The sequence below is a fragment of the Ambystoma mexicanum genome, chromosome 3p, assembly GCF_040938575.1.
Source record: "Ambystoma mexicanum isolate Mex_15411 chromosome 3p, UKY_AmexF1_1, whole genome shotgun sequence".
Taxonomy (NCBI): domain Eukaryota; kingdom Metazoa; phylum Chordata; class Amphibia; order Caudata; family Ambystomatidae; genus Ambystoma; species Ambystoma mexicanum.
In genome coordinates this window covers 131,669,661-131,694,456 of record NC_090925.1, presented here as the reverse complement: position 1 = coordinate 131,694,456, position 24,796 = coordinate 131,669,661, and the positions used below count along the sequence as shown (strand labels likewise).

General features: G+C 49.3%; 1 protein-coding gene across 2 annotated transcripts in view; it reads left to right on the top strand.

Moving 5' to 3' along the window:
- Window positions 1–23,481, top strand: part of LOC138580160 (early activation antigen CD69-like) — an 87,571-nt gene extending 64,090 nt beyond the window's left edge. Inside the window, exons 5-6 of one of the 2 annotated variants that reach the window (XR_011304188.1) lie at window positions 21,325–21,423; window positions 22,843–22,972. Coding sequence is in view for 1 of the 2 variants with exons in the window: in XM_069650490.1 (XP_069506591.1) it covers window positions 22,843–22,963 (121 nt within the window). In the remaining variant the exon portion in view is untranslated. Of the gene's footprint in view, window positions 1–21,324; window positions 21,424–22,842 lie in introns of both variants that reach the window. The other variant, XM_069650490.1, reaches the window with a different exon arrangement.
- The last annotated feature ends 1,315 nt before the right edge of the window (window positions 23,482–24,796 follow it).

Sequence of the window (24,796 nt, the reverse complement as noted above, 5' to 3'; positions counted from 1 at the left end):
TCTCAGCGATTAGCCGAACGGGAGACAACCTCTCGTTCCAGGGCACATCACTGCAGATTTATCAGGATCTCTCATTACTCACTCTACAGAAAAGAAGAGCACTCCGCCCCTTGGCACTCTTTCTCCAAGACCAACGGGTGCGGTACAGATGGTTATTCCCAACGGCGCTACAGTTCTCATATAAAGGCACTGTCCGACGAACCAACCACTTGGAAGACGCAAACAAAATCATGCATCCAACCTCACCCGAGGAGACCCCCTCACCGAATCTGGAGGGGGCTGGGGAACCTGAACCACCCCCCTCCCCAAAGCCCAGGCGGTCATCGTGGTCGAAGATACAGCGAAACCACAGGAGGAGGTAATCTGGGGCGGAGCACGCCTCATGGATCTGGGCGACACCGACCTCAGCTCGACAGCCCTCGCCTACTATGGAACCACCAGCTCACTTCCAAATAAATAGATCTCTTCGACGGTGGTGGCGGGCCACACCCATGGTTCATACCCATTCCAAGGAAAGTTCCAACGTTGAATCCTTGGAAACCCACGGTACTCTACACCTTGATTCATTCATTGGCCCAGTTGGCCAAGTGTGCGTCCGCAAACACAATGTCTGTCCACCCGCTGGTTAAGGTTATGCCCCCTCCCCCACACCCCCTCCCCCCCGTTGGGGGCGTGTTAAAACCCCAAGTGCAGGATGAGGCACTCTTAACCCTCAACAGTAATGGCGGTTGATCCACCCCCGCTCGCCCAACCCAACTCAAAGAGAGTGACCTGATGGCAGACCACCAAACCCTGAGGCTCCTCTCCCTAAAAGTGAATGGGCTGAACTCTCCTGCTAAGCGAAAAGTAATCCTACTAAAACTTCGGGATGAGGCGGCAGTAGCCATGCTCCAAGAGACGCACCTGCTACAGACAGATGTTGGCCGGCTCCGCTCCCAATGGTATGCCCTCCAATTCTTCGCCTCAGGAGGAACTAAAAAAGGGGGCACCGCGATCCTCTTCAGGAAGGACCTAAACCCACAGATATTGGAAACAAAAACGAGTTCGGAAGGCCGACTTGTAGCGGTGAAACGCCTTCTGCTGGGAGATCTATACACTTTCATCTCGATGTACGCCCCCAACGTCGGACAATCACATTTTTACGACTCATTGGGTTCCTCCCTCTCACGCTTTATAGAATGCCAAACGATAATCGGAGGTGACTTCAACGGCGTTCCGGACCCCCACAAGACACAAATCGCACCCCGCGACTCCGAGTGACTTCACCCAGGCGCTGAGCCTTCTCCAGTTGTTCCGATCTTTAGAGGTGATGGAGGCATGGCGGGTGCTCCACCCCACCGAACTTCTCCTTTTATTCATACGTCCACCGGACCTTCTCGAGAATCGACCTCCTTCTAACCTCCCCCCCCCCCAAACTCTGGCTTTCGTCAAGGAGGTATCCATCAGCACGAGAGCCCTATCTGACCATGCCCCAGTGATCCTGGAGATCCGGGCACAGAACCCTAAATCCGACAGCCTAGGCAGATGGACTTTATACGACCCTATCCTCAATGATATGGCAACAAGGGACAAGATCGCGAAATCTATCAAAAACTTCTTTGAAGAAAACCCAGCTTCCGACACCTCTGTGGCGAACAACTGGGATGCTATGAAAGCAGTAATCAGAGGCACCTTGATCGCCCAAGGAGCGGCCTACCATAGGAGCAGGCGACAGACCCGGATAGCCTTGGAGGAAGAACTAGGGACCGCAGAGGAAGCCCATAAGAAAAAAGGCTGGTCCCCTAGGACACGGAGAGCTATGCGTACAGCCAGGAAGAAATTGGAAGCCCACTATACGGAACAAACCGCCCTACTCATGGCCAAGGCCAAACAATCATACTACGCGAAGAACAATAAGGCCAATAAAATCCTGGTGGCCAAATTGGCCAAACTAAGGCGAACCAATATGATAGCAGGTCTGCGCGACCCCAAAGGAGTGGTCCAATACTCTGATCCCAAAAAACAACTAGCGGTGGACCACCTCACCAAGGTCGCCACCCCACGGAACCAACCGCAACAAATGGAATACTTGCGCAAAGCTGCATTGCCTCGACTTCCCGACACAACGAAAGAGGAACTGGAGGCGCCCAGCACAGAGGAAGAGATTGGGGATGCCGTTAAATCACTCGAAACACGAGCCCCGGGCCCAGACGGATTCTCGGCCAGGTTCTATCAATTATTTAGACCACAGCTGATGCCCCCCCATGGTGACACTTTTCAACTCCTTCAGGGAAACAGGGTCGGTAATCCCCTCGATGCAGGAATCGATCACCATCCTCCTGCCCAAACCTGGGAAAGACCCGAGGGACCTGGCCTCATACTGGCCGATTGCACTATTGAACATTGACGCAAATCTATACTCTAAAATTCTGGCGAACTCCCTTGGTCGCGTCTTACCAGAGATCATTCAACCAGACAGGCAGGTTTCATTCTCCACCGGGCAGCAGGAGATAACATCCAGAGAACCCTAAACCTAGTGGACCTTGCTACCCGGAACTCCCAGAAACTGATCCTAATGGCCCTAGATGCGGCCAAGGCATTCGACAGGGTGGATTGGACATTTATGAAACTTACCTTGGGGGCCTTCAGCTTTGGGACAGCATTCCAAACAATGCTCCTGGCTAACTATACAGGCCCAACGACACTCCTGAGGATCAACTGACACAACTCGGCCCTAATCCCCCTAACTTGCGGGACTAGACGGGGCTGTCCGCTGTCGCCACTGCTCTTCGCTCTGACCATGGAGCCCTTCGCCCAAATAATTAGGCAAAACAAGCAGATCAAAGGCCCGCAGATCGACCCTTCGCAACATAAAATCGCTCTATATGCCGATGACGTCCTACTCATGCTCTCAGAAGCTAGCTCCTCCCTGTGACACACGCTAGACGAAATGACCAGCTATGGAGAGGTATCCGGCTTTTCAGTAAACTTCGCCAAATCAGTGGCCCTAAGCATCGGCCTCACCCCAGGAGATCGGGAACCACTGGCTAAGATGTGCCCAATCACGTGGGAAAAAAGGGCGATCCCCAACTTGGGTCTATATCCCAGCAGACCCGAAAGACCCATACAAAGCAAACTTTCCCCGGTTATTCAGAGAACTGGAAGGAGACCTGAAACGCTGGGCGACCCAAGAGATTTTGCTGCTGCGACGCATAACAGCGTGCAAGATGAACCTCCTCCCGAGGTTTCTTTATGCCTGCGCTTCCCTCCCGGTGGCGATCCCCACTGCAGCCCTTCGAGACCTACAGAGGAAGATGCTGAAATTTATCTGGAGAGGTAAGAAGGTGAGAATCCCCCTGAAGACGCTACTGGGGGGCTCCAAACTGGGAGTCCCGGACCTGCAGGCCTACAGGGTGGCAGCCCAATTAGCACAGGTCCACCCGTGGCAAACAATTACAAACCGCCCCAGATGGGTGGAGCTGGAGCAGTCACGAATGCCCCTACCCCTACGATTCTTGCCACACATCCCACCCCCCCCACCCCTTAGAATGCACTGGGGAGACCTTCTCCTGGCAACCAGACACACTCTAAATTCCTGGGATTGGGCACTGAAACGAAAGGGGGTTCCGAGAGGACTGAGCCCACAATCCCCGATCTTTCATAACCCGGCTTTTTGACCCGGAGCGAACCCCTGCAAGTTCCAAAATTGGATAAACGGCGGCCTTGAAACCATAGACAAGCTGTACGGAGGAGAGGCACCCCTCACATTTGAGCAATGTAAAGAAAAGTTCCAACTCTAGGAAAGGGACAGGTACACCTATATCCAACTGCGTCACTGGTGTGCTCACCCCCAAACTCGGCAGGCAGCAACACGTCCTCCCACCGCCCTGGAATTAACACTCAGACCTCCTAGCCCGTGGGAGGGTATCCACCCTCTACAGGCGATTCTTGGGCGACTTCCTGAGCACGAGAACGCGCTGCATGGCCCAATGGGAAGCGGATCTGGGTCACCCGATAGAAGACCAGACCTGGGTAGACATCTGGACCCGGACGCACATCTCATCCACCTGCACCACCAACAGGGAAAGTGCATACAAAATCATGCTACGGTGGTATTACCCGCCTCTGAGACTTCAACATGAACCCCCCAAGTGGACTACTTCTGCTGGAGAGGGTGCGGCCACCCAGGCTCCTTTTTCCACATGTGGTGGACTTGTCCAAAGATCCAGCAATTCTGGAAGGCATGCCTGGGGACCATCACACAAATCACCGGGTCAGCGATCCCGCTAGAACCAGAGCCTGTCCTGTTGGGAGCACCAATCCCCACGATCTACCCACATGCCGGAAATGGAGCAAAACTGCTGACCCAATGCCTATTAGCCGGGAAAACGGTGCTGGCCCGCGCCTGGAAATCCCCAGAAGTCCCCCTCATGGCTCAGTGGTGGACGAAACTCTGGGACATACTGATTGCAGAAAAGGTAACGGCGGCAAAGGCAGGTGCGCTCCACAGATTACAGAACATTTGGGCCCCAGTTTTGGAATACGACCAGCGATTCCCGGCCCTGACCTATAAACCCATTAACGCACGCTGGGCGCTGAGGGACCAAGAAAACTCCGAAAGAGACACATAGATGGCGGGGCGCGAGGCAGACGGCTCTAGAAGAAGGAATCCGGGCCTGGGAGCTGTGGGGAGGAGGGGAAGAGAGTAAGAAAGTGTCTGGGGGTTAACATGCTTAAATGATGGCGTAAGTTGTTATATAATTGTCATCATGCCTTGATTTAAAATAAACAAAGTTTAAAAAAAAAATTACAAAAAAGCATCCTGGGGTCCATATTGCCCCATTTGAAAGACCTTTTCAGGCTCAAAAGGAAGGCAGGAGTGTGCTGCCCACTGGTAATGGGCAGCACACTCTCTGCATGCTGTTTATCAAGTCAAAATAAAACCTCATAAAAAAACCCATTGCAATCCTGCCATCATTCCATCAGTAGCCTGTGCTTGTAAAGCAGCACTGGTATCTAAACAATTAAAGGAGGCAATGAATTCCCTGCAACATTGAATTAATATATATATATAATATAATTAGCAAAGGCCATTTAAACCAAGTCAAAACTTCCACAACGCCTTCTAGAAGCCATTGCTGGAAGTTCACCTCCAGCTTTCAGCCACAACAGCAAGGCATTGTGGGTATGCAAATTGGCTCAAATGCAAACCTTTTTCTCCAGGTAATTGTCTTTGTCTAATAGTGCAGTGCTACTTTATAATCTTAATCAACCCAAGACATTTGGAAGGCCACCAGGACAACTACATACCTGGTTTCACACTTAAGCATGTGCACAGTCTGGATGGGATCACTCCTCTTAGTAAGGAGCTGGCATTGGAGGTGCAAGCAGACAAAAGGAAAAGGTCAGTGGTGAACATAAGTAAGGCCCCATCTCATGGAACAGGGGTTGCAGCAGAAATGCAGGCAACCAGGGGCAGGAAGCGGTGGGTGTAATCTCTCCCCTCATGGTTCACGTGGTGTTATGACAGAGTAGAAAGGGTGTACAATAAGCAGAGGCTTGGTTGGTGACTATTGCTGTAATGCTTGTGGGCAAGAAAAGTGCTGGGTAGACTCTGTACATAGTATAGCCGGATGTAGTCGGGCGTTGTGGGATACTCTGAGAGAATAGTGAGTTTGAAGCGGGCTAGGGGGAGCATAAGGGATCAGGAACAGATTGTGTGTAAGGGTTTCGAGTGGGATTTAGGGCAGGCCTTTATTGGCTGGGTGGTGAGTAAAGGGAAGAGAGCCAGTGGGCCGCAGATGGATGGATCTGGGGCTGCTCCAGAGTTGTTCGCGAAGAGAGATGAGCGACAGTGGGTGGAGGGGGCCGAAGGGCTAGACAAAGGGTACGGTTGCAACAGGAGAAAGAAGTGAACAGCCAGCACATGCAGCATGCATAAACAGTCGTGTCGGCGTGGCTGAGGCTGTGACGGTAGTGCAAACAAAGCAGGCAGGGAATATGGTTACAGAATAGTTACGAAAAACTTTTCAGGAACCTATCACCACGGCGATCGAATCGGCGATGGGGGAAACTTGTGCTAAGTTTGGCTACAGTGAGTTCAGTAAAAGTCCAGAAATAGATGGGATGGACAGAGTAGATATTAGTGGTGCAGGTATGGTCTATAGCGCCCGACAGGGTACATGAAAGCCCTTATAGGTGTTGTGGCCTGCTCCCGGACCACCGGAGCAGGCCACAGCTGTTGTCGGGATCACCCGACAATGACCAGTTGGGCTGCGATCACACAGCAAACAATGAGCAGGGATCACCCTGCTAGCCCCGATCACCGTAGTGGGGCACCAAGGCCGGGGTTGCACCTTCAGCCATGGTCACAGAACATTGAAGAAGGACGGCGTTGCACAACGGGGGACCCGACCTCGTGTAGGGACTCGTCCTTGGGCCTCCTGCGTGCGGTGTAGCACCAGCATGGTGCTTGGCAAGAACGACACCAGAGTCAGCGCAGGATCGACTGATGAGCTGGAAGCGGCTTGTCCCTTTTATTTTCTCTGTCTCATGGTTATTTTCTCAGTCACATGGTTACCCCATGTGACACTGACACTGGGAGATACCATGTTCCCCCAGAAGGGGTGACGTGCAACACTCCTCCTTTTTCATAACAATAAAACAAACTCCCAAAACCACAGCACAATACACAATCTAATACTAGTATCAAAAACCCTACTAATTTCACACCCTTTATTAACCTGGGTGAGTGGGCGTTGCTCCACTAACTCAACACGACGTTTCGCCTCTGGTACCCCATTCTACCACAACCCACAAACGCATGAACACAATTCCACTCCATTCTTGGGCTGGGCCAATTTCGGTCTGCAGACTCCCAACCATTGTGTGCGCGATCACAGGGTACCAGTCCGACCTCCGCTGAGGTGTCTCCAGGGCCGTCACAAGTTTAGGGGCCGGTAAAGCCACCCTTGGGGTCACCAGGGGCCACATCGACCCAGTCCTTGGCAAAGCGGCAGCCGGATGACAGGCGAGCACACAGTTCAGGGTGGGCAACTGTGTGTCTGGAAGCACCAGGGGCCACATCCAACGATGGAGTAAACTCACTGCTGCAGGATGCTAGTAGCTGAATGCCAAATTTCTCCTTTAATTTCCCCTCCTTTTCCGGTGCTGCTGGCAGGGAGGCACTGCTGACTGGGTGTCTGGGCCAGTGCACCTCTTTCACTTCTAAACCAGGAGTCTGTGTCCTAGAAGGGCGCACAAGCACTTGTAAGAGGTGCAACCCTCACAACGAGAACCTCTGCAAGTAGTGAGCTGATGGGCACATGGGCTGATGGACCGCGCCAGTCCCCTGGCCCCCTCTATTCTTGTTGTGATGGGGGTGGGTACCTGTAGCTTGTGCTGTGTGGCCTGCTCGGGGCACCGGATCAGATCTTCACTGACTGGGCCGAGCTCAGCTGCCCTTGTATGATATGCTTCCAAGGGGTATGATGGGCTTCCAGGGGATGGGATGCATGCAGTCCAAACACTGCTTTGGGAATGTGTGCGTGTGCCGGGATTTTGGCATGATGTTTGTTGTATTTGTTTGCATGTTTTGAATTTGGATGTTGAGTTGGATTTAATGACAATGATTTTGGGGGGAGGTGAGTTGCTAGATCTCTGTTTCACGGAAAAAGTTTCTGCTCCGTGGTGCTAGTTTGGGCAAGAAACTGGTTCTGAGGGGTTGGAAAACACGGATTGCACCTATTGTGGAAGACTGGATTGAGGGAACGTCTAGGCTTGCAACCATGGAGAAGGTGATTTATAAGCGACAAGGGAAGTTGAGATTACATGAAAAGATTTGGGATGAGTTTGTACTAGTTCTTTGATGGCTATTTGTATATTATATTCTGCGTGTATTTAATTGCTTTGTTTTAATTGTATTAATTGATTTATTTGTTTATCTTTGTGTAAATCTTATAAATAAATGCATTTAATTAAAAAAAAAAAAACAAACACGGGCATGGCTGCCTGTAGAGTGGGCCCAGAGGCAGGGGACGGGACCCAGCATGTGTACCCGTTTCCCGCGCGCCCCTTGTTTCATCTCGGCTCCTTTCATTCTCTTTTGTGAGTGCTCCGGTCCGAAGCATATTTCGTCTTTTCCCCTGTTTTCTTTTTTCTTCACCCTGGCAGGCCTGGGTTATTCTTGGGCCACGGCCAACTCCCTGTGGTTGGGATGCATCAGACTTCCTGGTGCACCACCGCAGCCCTTTTCATTATTCGTTGCAGGCGAACTGCTTTCCTTTCTTGCCACTGTGAGCCCTGACGTTAGGAGGCCACACCCCCTCCTTTTGTTCTTTTGGCGGCCGCCACGGGCCCTCCTTCACAATTCCAAAATGTTTATTTATTTATTTTTTTTATTTATTTTTTTTTCTTGTTTTGATAGTCATCAGAGCCCTTTTTTTCTTGTTTTTCACTGCCACGGGCCCGGCCACTGTGGGGGCTCTGACGGCGGCACAACAGCAAGTCATGCCGCCGCCCGCCGGGGCCCACCTGTGATTTGCTCCCGACCAGTGTGTGCTGTCGTCTGCGAGGCCGGGGCCGCTCCATTCCATCTCCCCCCCCCCCCACGGCGGCAGATGCTGTAGGGGGTGCCGCAGGCTGTCTGCCTCCCACGGCGGTCTGCAATGTCTCCTCTTCCTCCTCATGGCCGCATGCTGGCTCACGGCCGCAGCATTTTCTTCCCCCACTGCAGACAAAGCCACAGGGAATTGCCAGCTGACTTCCTCCCTGGCCGCACGAGCACCCTCCTTGCAGAGGGCCGCGGCCAGATAGGGTCGCAGGCAGGGCTCTCCTCTCGCGGCAGATGTCGCTCGTTATCCCGGTCGGGCAGCACGGCTCACCGCCCCACTCCCCCGGCGGGGCATGTGATTTCTTCAGGGCTGCTCCATCATGCGGGCACCAGGTGGGGTGACATGCAACACTAGGAGGCCCTTTGAGGGGCCGGCATCGCCTGCCGGCTCCCATGGGGCTGCTTCCATTTAGCAAAAGCCACAGCCAATCCACCGACGGCAGAGGTGTGCTTTCTGCTAACAAGGAATAGGGAGCCTTCTGCTTGACGCCGCAGCCATGATGTACAGTCAAATCAGGAACAGTAATGCAGGTCTGAGCCTAGCAAGGGCTTACCTGCTCCAAGCCTTCATGGGCACGATGGTCGCTGTGCTGGATGGTGATGCACAATGCGTGCATTTGCTGATGCGTGTTAAAGTTAATGTGTCCTGTACCCTCGTCATAGACTGCTATTGTTGCCCTTGAATTGCCACTTGTTGATTATTTTGATTCCAGCACGGCATAAGAGAGGAAGGGGGACTGGAAGGGAGAGGATAGCACAGGGGCAAGGTGCTGGTCTTGGAAGCAAGACCACACAGAGCAACAGTGGTTTGAATCCCATATCTGCGCTTAGAAACCGAATTCGGGTGTTAAGCGTGTTATAAAAAAAACATTATATAAATATATATTTTGATTGTGGTGGGAAGCATAGCTATGGGTTCTGATCACATGGGGGTGAGGGGGCATGACCAGAGATTCTAGATCTCTTCATGTCTTTGTATTGAGGCCCCAAAGGCATCTGTGCCCCGGGCCCCAACATTCCTTAAAATGGCCCTGGGTAGAGGGATTGAGAGGTGACTCACCAGCTTTGCCGCCCACTTTGTGCGACCTCTGGCATTTTTTATGGCCACGTTTAAAAGTTCACTAGCCACTAGTGACTCTGACTTGTACATTAGAAAAGAAAATCCCTTTTTAGTTTTGTCTGGCAGTGTTTTTCCCACCAACTAGACAAAGTAATACTGTTTGCTAGCTCAATCTATTGATGCAGCTTTGATTTTTAAAAAATTCATATGGAATCTGTCAACATGCATCAGGGTAAGGCGAAAGCATGGATGCCATGCCATCTTGCAGCTTCCGCAAGAGAGAAGTGGGAGGGAGGTGTGGAGTCTATGCGGCCCCACTCACCCTTCTTATTTCCTATTATTCCTGCCTTGAACACTGGGGTCAGGGGAGATGCGCAAATCTGGAAGAGCGTAAGGACCATGCACTCCAGCTGTCCACTTGCACCACCTGCCTGTCATTCCCCTGTTCCCTCTCCCACGCAGCCACAGGTGGTGCCTGTGCCCCTGTGCAAAAGCAGAGGAGCTATGGACGCTGGTGGCTCTGGCTGTGCAGAACAGGGGGCAGTGGTGCTTGGTTCTGGCTGTGCAGAACAGGGAGCTGTGGCGCTTACCTGGTTCTTCTCGCTCCAGCCATTCCGTAAGCATATGGTGCGAGCAGCTGCATTTGATGATGGTATTGGCAGTGGTTTGAGTAACTGGACTTATGAAGGCAGTACCTGTTGATTGTGAGAGTACCTGGGCATTTGCTGGCCATTATACCTGGTATATGACAGCAATACATGCCACATGATGCGCACATCAGAGCGTATGATGGCATTGTGTGGCATTTTATTGGAGCACCTGGGAATAAATAGGGCAAGATGTTGCCTGCCAAATGACAGGAGTGCCTCAACATTTGATGGCAGTGTGCAGGCATATCAGCAATCCCTGTCAAATGATGGTAGTGAAAGGATGGCAGTGCTTGGACATATGATGGCAAAGGCTGCCACATGTTCTTGCCTTCCACTCATAAACCATCTTGTGGGTACGTAACGCTGGAACACCATATCCTGAATGCCTTTAGATGAGACCAGGCAGAACGCAGGTTGCCACTGGCAACGAAGCGCCTTGATCTTGATGCACGCGCATGACAAGCAGACTCTGGTCCCCTACGCTTGCGCACAAAGCCCAAATACACAGCTTGGGCTCCTTGAGCCTTAGACAACGCTGCGGCTTGCTCTAACCACAAAACGCTGCCCGGACACGCAGCATAGAGGCAGCAGGATTGGTATCCTGAGCAGGTAGGCTCCACTTTCCCCGCACTTTTCCAGTATAACCCTACGGTTTTCTTTGAAACCGCTCCCTGTTATATTCAAAAACACGTATTCAGAAATAGGACTTCTGATGTTTGTTAATCTGCTTAGAATCACATGCTGTGCATAGGTCCGACATCCAGTGGTCACTGCGGAGTATTGCATTTTATTTTTCGTAGTCGAAAAAGGGGACGTCGACAAGGCGTGTCTGTAACACTATCCCTATAGTGACGTGCGTTGTACCCACAATCCCTCATGCGTCGAGGTCCCTCAGATTGTTTTTTTCCGCCCAGTTTCTGGTCGCCTTTCGCGGAGCTCCTAGAGAGACATTGCTATACTTGCCACGGACCTCGGTCCTTTTGTTATACTTAATATACTGTTAACGATCCCTCCCCTCGACGTTAGCTGTTAAGCTGTTTCTCCGCCGAACAGATTTTCGACGGAGAGGAAGAGCGGAGGAGATCCTTCGGCGCTGCCGAACACGTGGCCTGGCCTCGACGGCCAACTTACAGTAGGGAGAGTGGGGGTTCGAACTTTGTATCTTCTCTTTGAGAATGTCTTTCTTTCTCCCCTTTCTTTCCCTTGGGGTTGTTATCGCCAGCTATTATTGCCTCAGCTATGGAGAGGACACCCTTTAAGTTTTGCCCACGCTGCAGGGGCAAATATACTTGGAAGGATAAGCACAAGCTCTGTAATCGTTGCTTGCCCCTCGATCACATAGAGGACAGCTGCGCAGCCTGCAAGCTCTTAAAACCCAGAACTCTTAAAGAACGTAGGGTTAAGAGGTGGGCGGACTACGCGATGTCGAAGTCAGCTTCCTCACCCGCTGCCGCCGTTACTGAAAGTGACGAGGAGTGCGATAACTCAACGTCCGTTACGGAAGTCATGAACCCCCAGAAGGAGCGCTCCCGCTCCTCGACGTCCGTCCCCGGCCCCGACGGGCTCGGCTCACGCCCTGCTTATGGGGATGAACACCCCGGCGACAAGGACGCACATAAACCCCATAAGGCTAAACACACAACCCACGGCTCTTCTTCGTCGAGAACGAAGGATCCATCAGCGCCGAAGGGGACGCAGGGCACTCCGGCGTCTACCGCAGACCGTAAAGGTCCCAAGCCCCACCCGCAAACGCAGCCGCGACCAGCGATTGGGCGTCCATCTAACACGGGCGCTACCCCAAAAACATCCGACGCAACGCTCCATAGAGCGACCATCGAGGTACAACGCGCAACACACACAACGTCGACACCAGAGCCCTCGACGGATAAACTCGTTGTCGAGAGCCTAGCGAGAATTGTCGCCGAAGACAAACGTGCGCGGACGACGAAACAAACGTCGAATACCGTGTCGAAGAAGCACAAAAGTAGCCAGGAACTGCCCCTTTCACCGAAGGACGCTTCCGAACTACCTGAGGGCTTTTCAGAAGGAGACGGCAACCTCTCGTCGACGTTGTGGGAGCGTTCGAAACGGTTCGAAGGTGAAAACACAAATTTCCCCCCTCTAGACTATTCAGGGGTACCCCATGAGACCCTTGAAAGACTCCATTCTTGCATGGAGAAAATGGAAAGGTTTCTAGGAAACCAAGACCCACCCACTCACAAAAGACAAAGAGAATGGCCACAGGATGACCCTAGAGTCAAGATTCCTAGGCTGGTTCCCCCTGCCACAGATGTATATGACCTCACTGAGGAGGAGCAATACCTCCAGGAAGATGAGGAGTGTTTGGGTGGAGAAGAAGAGGTAGAACTTGAGGAAGAGGGGTTCGAAGAAGATCCTTACACTACTGCAACAGGTTTTGAAGAGGATACAGCTACCTCGCAGCCATGGCATTCCCCGTCAGTGCAGCCTTGGCAATCCCCATCAGTACATTCAGACCCTGATGCCTTTCACCCTTCTCCTCTCAAGGATTCACATGGGAACTCCTCTCCCATAGATGACCAACCTTCCCTCAATGCACTATTGCGCAAGGCGGCAGCGCATTTCGAGATTGATACAGGGGAAACTCTTCCAGACATTGACTTTGTAGAAAAAGTCATCAAAGAAAAAGCCCCTGTTAACCAGTCTATTCCTCTCCTGGCTTCTATTAAGAGAAGAATTTCTCCTTCCCTTTCTAACCCAGCCTTAGTAAGAGGGGTCAACCCTAGAATAGAAAAGCTCTTCAGCCCTTCATCCTCTGACCCTTTATACATCAGAGGACACTCTATTCCGGACTCCCTTGTGGTTACCAACACAAGGAAAAGAGCAGGGGTACCACTATCCACTAGTGAAGCACCTCCAGACAAAGAAGGCAAGAAACTCTACGCACTGGGGAAGAGAATCACGACCTCCGCCGCCTTCTCTACTAGAATTGCTAATAACAACTCTCTATTAGCTAGCTACGCAGATGCACAGTGGAGCAAGCTGCGCAGCGAAGCAGAGGAAGCTCCTGAACCCCTGCGTTCACGCCTGCTAGCTATAATATCAGAGGGCACACTTGTAAACCAGGGCATCGTTAAGAACTCCCTAGATGCCGCTGAGACGGCTGGCCGCTCCCTAGTGCAGGGAATACTTCTCAAACGCCACGTTTGGCTACGCAATTCAGGTTTTAAGCCCGAAACCCAAGCCTCCCTCATAAATAAACCCATAGAACAGACGCATCTGTTTGGGAAAGCAGTGGATGAGGCCCTAGAACATGCTAAAAAAGAGTTTGATACCATCAAGACTCTTGATCAAATTTCTAGGCCCCCTAACAGGCGAGGCTATGGTAATAAACGCTCCTTTCGTGGCCAAAGACAGCAGCAGAACCAACAACAACAATCTTACTCTGCCTCCAACTGGCCCACTAACCAGGGTAACACCCAGTTCAGTCAAAGAGGCCAACGGCGGGGCAGAGGTAAAGGTCGTGGCTCCAGCCCCAGAGGTTCCACGCCCAATACCAGCAAATGACCCGAAGATTCGGGTCCCCTCCCATGCATCACCGGTCGGGGGCCGGCTAACCTCGTTCCTTTCAGCATGGGAGGGAATAACGTCAGACTGTTGGGTATTATCCACCATAGCCCACGGATACTGCATCGAGTTCAACGGTTCCCCGAAGTACAAACCCGCACGGAACCGACGCATGACACCGCAACACCTCTCCATTCTTCTTCAAGAGGTGGAAGAACTACTGAAGAAAGAAGCTATAGAGCCCGTTCCCCTATCACAGGTAACAGAAGGTATTTATTCAGTGTACTTCCTTGTACCCAAAAAGGACTTAACCATGCGCCCTGTATTAGATCTGCGCCCAGCGAACAAATTTGTCAAACCCCAAACGTTTCGTATGGTGACATTACAGGAGGTAATCCCACTGTTATCACAAGGGGATTACATGACAACACTAGACATGAAAGATGCATACTTTCATATTTTAATGTTGCCAGCGCACAGAAAATACCTCAGGTTCAAGATAGAGGACAGACACTACCAGTTCAGAGTACTACCCTTCGGGATAGCATCTGCTCCAAGGGTATTCACGAAAGTACTGGCAGTGGCAGCGGCCCACCTGCGCAGATTATCCATCCCGGTATAGCCTTACCTCGACGACTGGCTCATAACAGGGGATTCTTACGAAACATGCTTCTCCAATACCCAAAAGACCGTAGACCTTTTGTCCCAACTGGGCTTCTCCATCAACGAAAAGAAGTCCAGCTTAGACCCCAGCCAAATCAAACAATTCCTAGGGGCTCTAATTCGAACAAAGGACGGCCTCGTATTCCCCTCCAACGAGAGGGTCCAAAACATGCTGTTTCAAATTCCCCACTATGTGGCAGGTCGAGAGGTGACGGTACGCAAAGCAATGCGCTTGCTAGGAATGATGGCGTCATGTATTTATTTGGTACCTCACGCGCGCCTGCGCATGCGCCCAATGCAAGAGTGGCTCTACAGCCAGTGGTGTCAGGCCAGCGGACAATGGGACGATCTAGTGGTGGTCTCGCAGGCCTTGGTTCTCTCGCTACGGTGGTGGACAAAAGAAAACCTGCTATTAGGGAAGTCTTTTGCCACACCCGCAGTGGAAGCCACTCTAACCACAGACGCATCCCTTACAGGTTGGGGGGCTCACCTATCCCATCAGACTGCTCACGGAGTGTGGACTCCGAGCTTAGCATCCAAGCATATAAACCTGCTGGAACTACTAGCGGTGTTCAAAGCTCTGAAAGCCTTTCAGGAACACCTACAAGGAAAGACAGTGATGGTCCTCACAGACAGCACCACAGCCATGTACTACCTCAACAAACAAGGGGGCACTCACTCTCCAGGACTGTCCAAGCTGTCCCAGAATATATGGAAGTGGGCTCTCAAACACAACATGTTCCTACTATCACAACATGTACCAGGGGAACTCAATCTGCTAGCAGACAAACTCAGCAGAGACTTCCCCCTGCCCGTAGAGTACGAATGGCAATTGCACGGAGACATCGTCTTAGACGTCTTCACGCAATGGGGATTCCCGGAAATAGACCTGTTCGCAACTCTGGAGAACTCACAATGCCAAAGTTACGCCTCCAGGTACCCCCCGAACCAGTCCAAGGGGAACGGTCTGTCGATTCAATGGTCAGGGAAATTTGTTTACGCCTTTCCCCCGACTCCCCTTCTCAACAAAGTGGTGCACAAGATGCATCAGGAGCAGGTTACCATGATACTAGTGGCCCCAATGTGGGCCCGGCAACCATGGTTCGCTCACTTGATGGAGATGTCCCTATCTCCCCCAGTGAAACTTCCCTGCCCTTACAACATGCTGTCACAGGACAAGGGCAGAACACTGCATCCATGCCCTCAGAACATGAACTTAGCAGCCTGGCTCCTGAGGTCGTAGAATTTGGTCATTTACAACTCCCACAGAGATGTATGGACATCCTCAGGGAAGCCAGAAAACCTAATACTCGACACTGCTATTCTAGCAAATGGAAAAGATTTGTTATCTGGTGTAGAGGAAAAAGCATCAACCCAGTTGACTGCTCTCCTACTGACATTATTCTATACTTGACCCATTTACTGGATTCAGGTTTAGTGTTCAATTCCATTAAAGTCCACCTAGCGGCACTTTCTGCATACACCACTTCCCAACTTAAAGTGTCGTGGTGGAAGATACCAGTTATCAAAGCATTCATGGAGGGGGTAAAGAGGATACACCCTCCGATAGCTAACCCAGCTCCCGGATGGGACTTAAATGTGGTACTTTCCAGACTCATGGGCCCTCCTTTCGAACCCATGCACAAGGCAACTCTTAAAGATCTCACTCTTAAGACGGCTTTCCTAATAGCTATCACCTCCATTAGGAGAGTAAGTGAACTACAGGCTCTTTCTGTACTAGACCCCTTCGTAACAGTTCACAAGGATAAGGTGGTTCTACGCACACACCCAAGGTTTGCACCAAAATTCATCTCGAAATTTCATGTAAACCAATCAATAGAACTACCAACGTTCTTTCAAAACCCTTCCAGCTTGGGAGAAAAAAGTCTGCATACACTAGATGTACGCAGAGCTGTCATGTTCTACATGGAAAGAACCAGACCACTGAGGAAGACTAATCAGTTCTTCGTATCGGTGGCAGCAGGAAGAGAAGGAGATGCGGTCTCAAAATCCACTATATCTAGGTGGATTGTTCAATGCATCACTCTCTGTTACACTCTTGCTAAGAGAGAACTACCCTTCAAGCCAAGAGCACATTCCACTCGAGGCACGGGGGCTTCCATAGCATTCATTGCAAATGTTCCCCTTGAGTCCATCTGCAAAGCGGCAACCTGGAGTTCTGTGCACACCTTTAGAAAACACTACTGTCTAGATGCACACTCTAGATCTGACTCCCAGGTGGGACAGGCAGTATTAAGACATCTTTTCTCTACTGTTCCTTCTCATAACCCACCGCCAACTCCGGGTACTGCTCGCTAGTCTAGGCACAGCATGTGATTCTAAGCAGATTAACAAACATCAGAAGACAATGCATTACTTACCGTAAAAGCATTTCTGATGGTTGTATCTGCTTAGATTCACATGCGCCCACCCTTCCTCCCCGCTCGGATGGAAGGAACATAGACATCCTTTTCTATATATTTCTCTCTTTTCTGTACTCACTCACGGCTGAAAGGCTCCCTCAGGGCAGAAAAATACAAACAGAGGGACCTCGACGCCTGAGGGATTGTGGGTACAAGGCACGTCACTATAGGGATAGTGTTACAGACACGCCTTGTCGACGTCCCCTTTTTCGACTACGAAAAACAAAATGCAATACTCCGCAGTGACCACTGGATGTCGGACCTATGCACAGCATGTGAATCTAAGCAGATACAACCATCAGAAATGCTTTTACGGTAAGTAATGCATTGTCATTTCAATCAGGACGGATGGAGTGGCGTAACATAAGATATGGGGGCCCCCCTGCGAGCTATGCTGAGGGCCCCCCCTGCCCCCAGCTCGGCAACAAATCATGGGACGTGCCACACTCTGGGCCAGCGTAGATTACCACGCTTGCGTAATTCGCACTAACGTGCTGCCGAAGGGGTATGCCACACACTGCACTAGGAGAAAGATATAAATGTGTTTTAATGCAAAAAGCAGCACACTTTCTGAGAACAATTTGTTAAAAAGCCACAGTGTTTGCTATTGTTTTGTAGGGTAACGCAGAACCATCAAGGACCACATTGACACCCTTGATCTAGCCTTGGGCGATTTCTGTAACCATTCTTTTGCCACTGGAACTTTCCCCTCGCCCAAACTCTTGGAAAAGATGGCCAACTGCCAGCTTACTCTCCACACTGAATCTGTTGGTTGTCTCTCCATGCCCATCAATCTGGCTTAAGAGCTTCCGGAGGCACGGAAACTGCTCTCCTGAACACCTGTGAAGATCTGTTCTCTAACCATGATTCCAGCATTCCTACTGTCCTCATCCTCCTTGAACTTTCCTCTGCTTTCGACACGGTCAACCACACCATTCTGATCAATCGACTCTGTGAGAACCTGGGCATCATGGATCAGGCCCTGGAGTGGCTGACCTTCCTCTTGGACTGCCCCTCCGAGTTCCAACTTGGTCCCTTTTCACTCTGCCAACTCTCTCTACCTGTGCCGTTCCCCAGGGCACTAACCTCTCACCCTTGTTTTTCAACCTCTACTTGGCCGCTTTGGCCCACCTGATCTCTACCTTCTGCTCTAACTTTCAGTGTTATGCGGATGACACTCAGCTTTCATTCAGGCTCCCCTCAGCCTACTCCCCTCTCTCGCTCATTCCTGGTGTCATCTTCAACGCCACTCTCTTTCTCTCTTCACATCTCGGATGTCACCAAGAAGTCCCACTACCAGCTCTTCCCTTTCCCACGTTCCCCCAGAAGCTCACTGTCTCCAGAGCTCTAGTTCTCTCTAGGCTGGACTACTGCAACAGCCACTTTCTCAATCTGCCGTCCTCTACTCTCTGCAACTAATCCAGAACAGGACTGTGAGACTTATCCTTGGCCTCAAGCCCAAGGACCGTATCTCTCCAGCCATTAAATCTCTCCACTGGCTCCTGGTGGCTGCAAGGATCAAGTTCAAGACCCTTTGCATTATTTCTGGGGCTGGGATCCACACTACATCCAGTGCTCTCTTCAAAAATACTTTCCTTCTCAAGCACTAAGGGTTAGATGCTTCTCCAGGCAGAGAGTGTTGGGGGCGGCGGGGTGGTTGATACCTCTCCCCTGCAGGTGTCTCCCTCTGGAATGGCCTCCCTGCCTCTCTCAAACTTGAGCCAGACCACCTGAAGTTCGGGAAGCAGCTCAAAACGTTCCTCTGCTTTCTTTCTCTCCCGCCCCTGCTGACCTACCTGTCTGCTGTACCAACTGGATGCTTGGTTACCCTCAGTCTCACTGAGTCCAGGCTCTTTCTTGATCAGTCACCCCTTGCACTGCCTCCGGGCCTACCACGCAGTGAGGGGCTGTAACTGTTACCCTAGAGTCCCTTGTTCTCCTTGCACTACCCTGAGCCGTGCTGCCCTGGCTGCACTTACTCTGAGCATTGCTGCACTGTTTTCCCCTCCTCTTTCTCTTGCACTCCCCCCCCCACCCCCCTTTCCCCTTGCACTTCTTGTTCTCGCACTTGCACGATCTGAATGACACAAGGCTTAGTAAGATAGTTTGTCTTGCCCTCCCTCTATTTTCCTTCCCTTGTCTGGTCGTGCCTAAAAACACTTGTGTACAGGTGCGTTATATATGATTTATCATATCATTTTATCACAGATGCCCAGAAAAATATACAGTGCTGCAGTAAGAAGCAGCTAGACTGGCAGAACCCAAATGCCAATCTAGCCAGGTAATTACACTTAGCAGGACTGCTTTATCAGAAATGCCCAGTTAAAAAAATTCATACCAAACTGAGGAATAACAAGACTGGCTGCACCAAAATGCCTCTCTAGCCACTTATATCACATATGCCTGCTTAGCATGGACTTAGACGACCATTATGATTTATTGCACAATCCCCACCCCAGCCCCCCCACACATCCCCTCTCCCTCCCATTCACTACCCCAACCTCCAAAATCAGCTCATTGGCCCAGAATTACCTCCACATCCCTCTTCCTTGTCCCAGTGCTTATGTATGAGGGCACATGCCTCATAGGTAAGTACTGGGATGAGGATGAGTGGGACTAGGACTAATGAAGATTACAGATAGCTAAGTCAGGCATTACCTTCATGTACCTCTACCTCATCTCAGTACTTGTGTATGAGGCATAGTGCCTCATACAAAAGTACTGCCTCATGCACAAGTACTGGGATGATGAAGAATAGGGCTAGGAGTAATAAAGATTACCAATAAGTAATCAAGGCATTAAACACAAGTAGTGGTGCAGCACCATTGAGCTGACTGGGCTTCAGGCTTCAGCACTCCCCCCCACCCCCATGAAATTGTGGGCTACGTTGACTTGGCCCGGCTGACCGTCCTAAAGAGCAGTTGCCGGACAGAAAAGGACACAAATGTTAAACAGCACCTGGGTTTCACTGTTAACAAGGGCCCGGCCCAGCAATTATTAATGTACAGCATTTCACTGTAAGTACCTGCATTCAAATGCCACATTTTTTAAGCAATTGAAATTGTGATGTGGGTTTAGTACTTGCATGCCAGGAGAAGGGTAGAGAGGGAACAGGAGACCAGTCGTTCTCACAGCAGTCCATAAGTGGGTGCTTTCAGACTTAAATGAGAGAGTTAACTGCTTGTAACATTGAAGCTGCACTAGAATAGTCTCATTAAAATGCATAAAGAGGTTAGATGCCCCCACACAAATAGGTTTGCTCCTCCCCACCACACGTAAGTTAGCACCTCTCCCAACATTTGAAGGGTTAGCCCCCCTGAAATGTACGTTTTGTTGCACCCCTGAACACAAGCACACACACCATTCACCATATATACACATGCACACCCAGCCATCCATACATTTAAGTGTTCACCCTTTCACCATACAGGCACACCCAAGCAACCACCCATACATTTAAGTGTGCATCCTTTCACTGTACACGCACACACGCATACCCAGCCACCCATACATTTTTGTGCACTCTTTCACCATACACTCACACAGCCACACGTCATGGGGTTGAGGGGGGGTATAATACTTCCAAAATTGTTTCTTTTTGAAGTCACTCTGACTTCATAAAGAAATTATTTCCGTTAAGGACTGAACCATAACAGAAATAATTTCTTTATGAAGACAGAGTATTTATTTTTGAAGTCATAGGGCTTCCCCCACCCCATGACATGGAGGCCTCCAGCCTAGGGTCGTCATGTCATGGGGTGGGAGTAGCCCCCGGACTTCAAAAAGAAAGTTTCTTTTTTTATTCACTCTGCCTTCATAAAGAGATTATTATAGAGTGAATTCAAAAACAAATGTTAAAAAAAAGAAAAATCGAAATTGTTTTACTTTTCTTTTTATTTTTTATTTTTTTACTCCAAGTGGGGCCCCCCCTCTGAGGACATGTGGTCGCGGGGCCCCCGCGCTGCGTGGGCCCCTGTTACGCCAGTGGACAGATGTCTTTTCCCTCCAGTAGGGAGACGCCATAGATAACGAACTTGGATTCTAGACGTTCTCGCCCCAGTTCCTCCAACATATGTAGACCGGAACCCATAAGACCACCAGGTAAAGATATTCCCAGACTTGTCCAACACGAGCAGCACTTTGCATGGTATAAGAACATGCCCAAGCAACAGAATGTTGGATAAATGACAACTACCCTCATATTTTGCTTCTGCAGAAAGCCGCCTTTCATAATTATTCTGTATGGTAGAGGTCCTCAATTTGCACCTACAAGAAATCAAATACATATGAAGATCAGGTAACAGCTTCTGACTCTTACAGTTATGACCTCACTAGTAGCCATAGTGGCAACTCAGTATGAAGTGGTGTACAATCATTCTCCCTCTTTTACAGCATCTAATGCTAGCACTTTTAGCCGGGAGCCAAGAGGAAGACAACACTAGAGATCTTCAGCCTCTTTCAGAAAGACTTTCATAGAGCGATTCAGCACAGGTCAGTGTTGGGTTGGCATGCTTCTGAGAAATAGAACCCCCTTCTTTATTTTTCAGTTTACGGTTTTAACTTGTGTGTGTATTCATGTTTTTATATTGACACATAGTTGCACTGTAGAGGAGTACTGGACTAAGTGAGCTCATTTGTATGTTCCCCTTTCAGGGAGACCCGGTCTTGGCCCAAGATGAAGGCTAATTGACCAACTCGCCAAAACGTCATGGGACGCTACACCCGAGTGTTTCAGTAGTCCCTTGTTAATACCAATTGTAGTTGATTCAACTCTAGCCGTAGACCGACGACTAGGTCACCCTTTTGCCTGGCAATCTGGACCATATACTGGCCAACAAGAAAAAGCATAAAATTATAGCACTTTTTGAAATTAACCAAAAAAGGTGTGAGCTTTTATGTACTGAATGAAATAATGTATTTGTTTTCTGTTTAAAAACAGTGTTTCTTTAAGCTGTTTCACCTTATTTGTGACTGTGTACATTCATGTTTTTCCATTTGTTTATACACTGGCAAACTTTTATTTTTTTTTACATAAAAGGTATAATGTAAAAATACTCCACACAACAGAGAAAAAACAAAAAAAATGTTTTTAGAAAATATTGACTCACTAGCTAAATAAAAGCTGCGTGAACTCGATCAGTTTCCTTGTTCTTCTACCTTTCAAACTGATAAAAGGAAACAGTCCCTGTGAAACTAAAAACATGAAGAAATACGCATTTTTACATAAATATTAGTAAAGAATTGACTGAATGTGGTAGGATGCCACCCCTTTTGTTTCAACATGTTATTTGCTGAGCATTTGAATGGAAACGGGCATGAGTACAGTGATTTATAGTGGCAATATCTGGAAATGCAGAAAAAGTTCTCCAAACTGAAGATGAAATGATTGTCTCTCACAATCCTTGTTATTTTAGTTATACCTCTCTCCCTCTGAACGGAGAGCGAGAAAAGGAGAGTGAGTGAGCGAGTGAGGGAGGGAGGGGTGTGCGTTTGAGCAGTTTTACATTTGAAGCCCCCTTTACTAGTCGTTGGTTGTGATAACCGCAGCTTTTCTAATTTGGCATATCGGAGTTTATGCATTGTGTTGGTTTTGTATAATGCGCCTATAGAGCACTAGGTATTTCAAGGCGCATCAAGACCACGAAGGGGGAGGAGGGGAAGAGTGCTGTATGATCCATCCGTAGAGTACTCTTACGTCATCTGTGGATTTGCAGATCTTGTGTAGGCGTCTCATTAGTATCACATATCACGAGGCGCTGCATCTACCAATCCAGTTGCTCTCCGCCCGTGTGCGCGCGCGTCTCCCGTGTCCCCCCGTATTAAAAGCCATGCCCGCCTTATCAGTACCCACTGTGAACTTGAAGCAATGCCCAGAACTTGTGCATTTATTTCCTTGTTTTGTTTGTGCAGGTTCACGATACGCGATTACTCAGAGTGCGCCTTCCTGAACAGTAATGTCAGAAGCAGCGACTGCGACAGCAAGCACCACTGGATCTGCACCACCACGACCAAAGCACAATCTGATGCATGAAAGCGAAAACAACGAGAACTGAGACCGCCACATTTGCGCTGAGGGCATTTGGACAGTGCGAGGGACACACATCTACAGCTACTTGCCACAAGCATCCATTTGGGCCCGCCCGTTGTAGAGCACCTACGTAGAACGCAGGTTTCTCCATGGGCACAACGCTTCCTGCTCTCATAGAATGGGACGGCCAGACTGGTGGGTGGACGGGTAATTACCCTGTACTGCAGAGACTCAAAGGTCGACATTTGTGCACGCTTTTCTTTTAGCTCAGTTACTTGCAAATGCGCCCACTTATCCTGCCCTTTCCCAAGCACCTCAGTAAAAGGCAGGGATATCCATCCTGCACAACACTTCCCGCTGGGTGGGGGCGACAGCCAAATTGGTGGGCCGACACGTTACACTGTACGGACGAAACCCAAGAAGGTTTAAATATTTATATTTTTGTATTATTTTATTAGTGTTTGACATACAGAAAAGCTTTCACTTATTGAAAAACAAGCATAATGAATATGTGAACCCTGCCTTCATTTACTTAGTGTTCTGCTTTATGTATGTCTTGGGTGTTTCGTGAGTTTGCCAACGTTACCAAAAATGCAGTTGACATTGAAACTGGGCTCAAACCCTTGGTGGTGCTCGGGCTATCTGTGTGCTAGATGCCCTCCCAGGAACCATTAAACACTGGCCAACCGGCAATGGTGGAGGACACAGAGCAGGCCCTGGGATGGTGAGGGGCTGCACGAGCTGAATAAGCCTACCTTTGCGCCTCAGTACCCATTACGGGTCTTGGGCCTAATTCAAGCCACTACCGATCGCAGCGTGTACTAAGATTTCATGCATCCGTGCAAGGGCGGTTTGGCATCTCCCCCTCATTGCAAGACCCCCGTGCTTTGAATTTAAAGTCGGCAAGTTGTTGGCTTTTGCGAGCAGACACTGTGCGATTGTTGGCCTTAGTTGGTCCTGTCTTGGGGTGGAAAAATATATAGAGAACCAGGAGGCACACCTGTTTATGAAATTTTTATCTCATCAAACTAAGTTAGATAAATGGGGTTAAAGATAAATTTGAGGTGCAGGGGGAGAAAAGCTCAACCTTGGCATCTAGGTTGGACAAAAATAGACAAAAGTGTGGTTGTTCCCAAAACACTTTGGGAACTCCCGTCCCCTGCACACTATCGAATATCTGAAAAAATCAGAACAATAACTCAAGAGAGTTTCTGGATTTCGTTCACATATAATCTTTTAGGTAGAATTTTTGGAAAAACGAGAATTATGACAGAAACACGTTTCATGATACATAAATAATTTTCCTTAAACAAGTAAGCAAATATGCAAATATTTTCTGGAGACCAGAGATTTTCGTAAGATTATCTTTTTCTTTATTGTACAAAGCATATGGTGGTGCCCAACGCGTTTCGAGTACAACTCTTCTTCAGGGGCAATGGCACAATTGTTTCATTTTTCTACAAAGTGAAGAGATAATATAAGTCAAATTATATTAGCCCATACATATAGTTTATCTCTGTTTTTATCTCAGTTTAACTCAAAAATAGCGTCAACAAGTCATCCGTTGAACATAAAGTAACACATTTAAACAGGTGATCGTAATTTAAGAAAAATATTCATTACTACAAAAAAACACACTTGGAAACCATATAGTAGTGTGCTTGTTTTACACAAAGATAAAGAAGACCAAATGCTGTTTATATTCAGCTCGGTAAATCTGCTTATGATCCCATCCTCCATTCTTGAACAAGAGTTTACGTAGTTATATTTGTACATGGAACTTTTTTTAAACAACAAAAGCGTTTTTTTAAAAAATGAATGAAAACAAGGTTATCT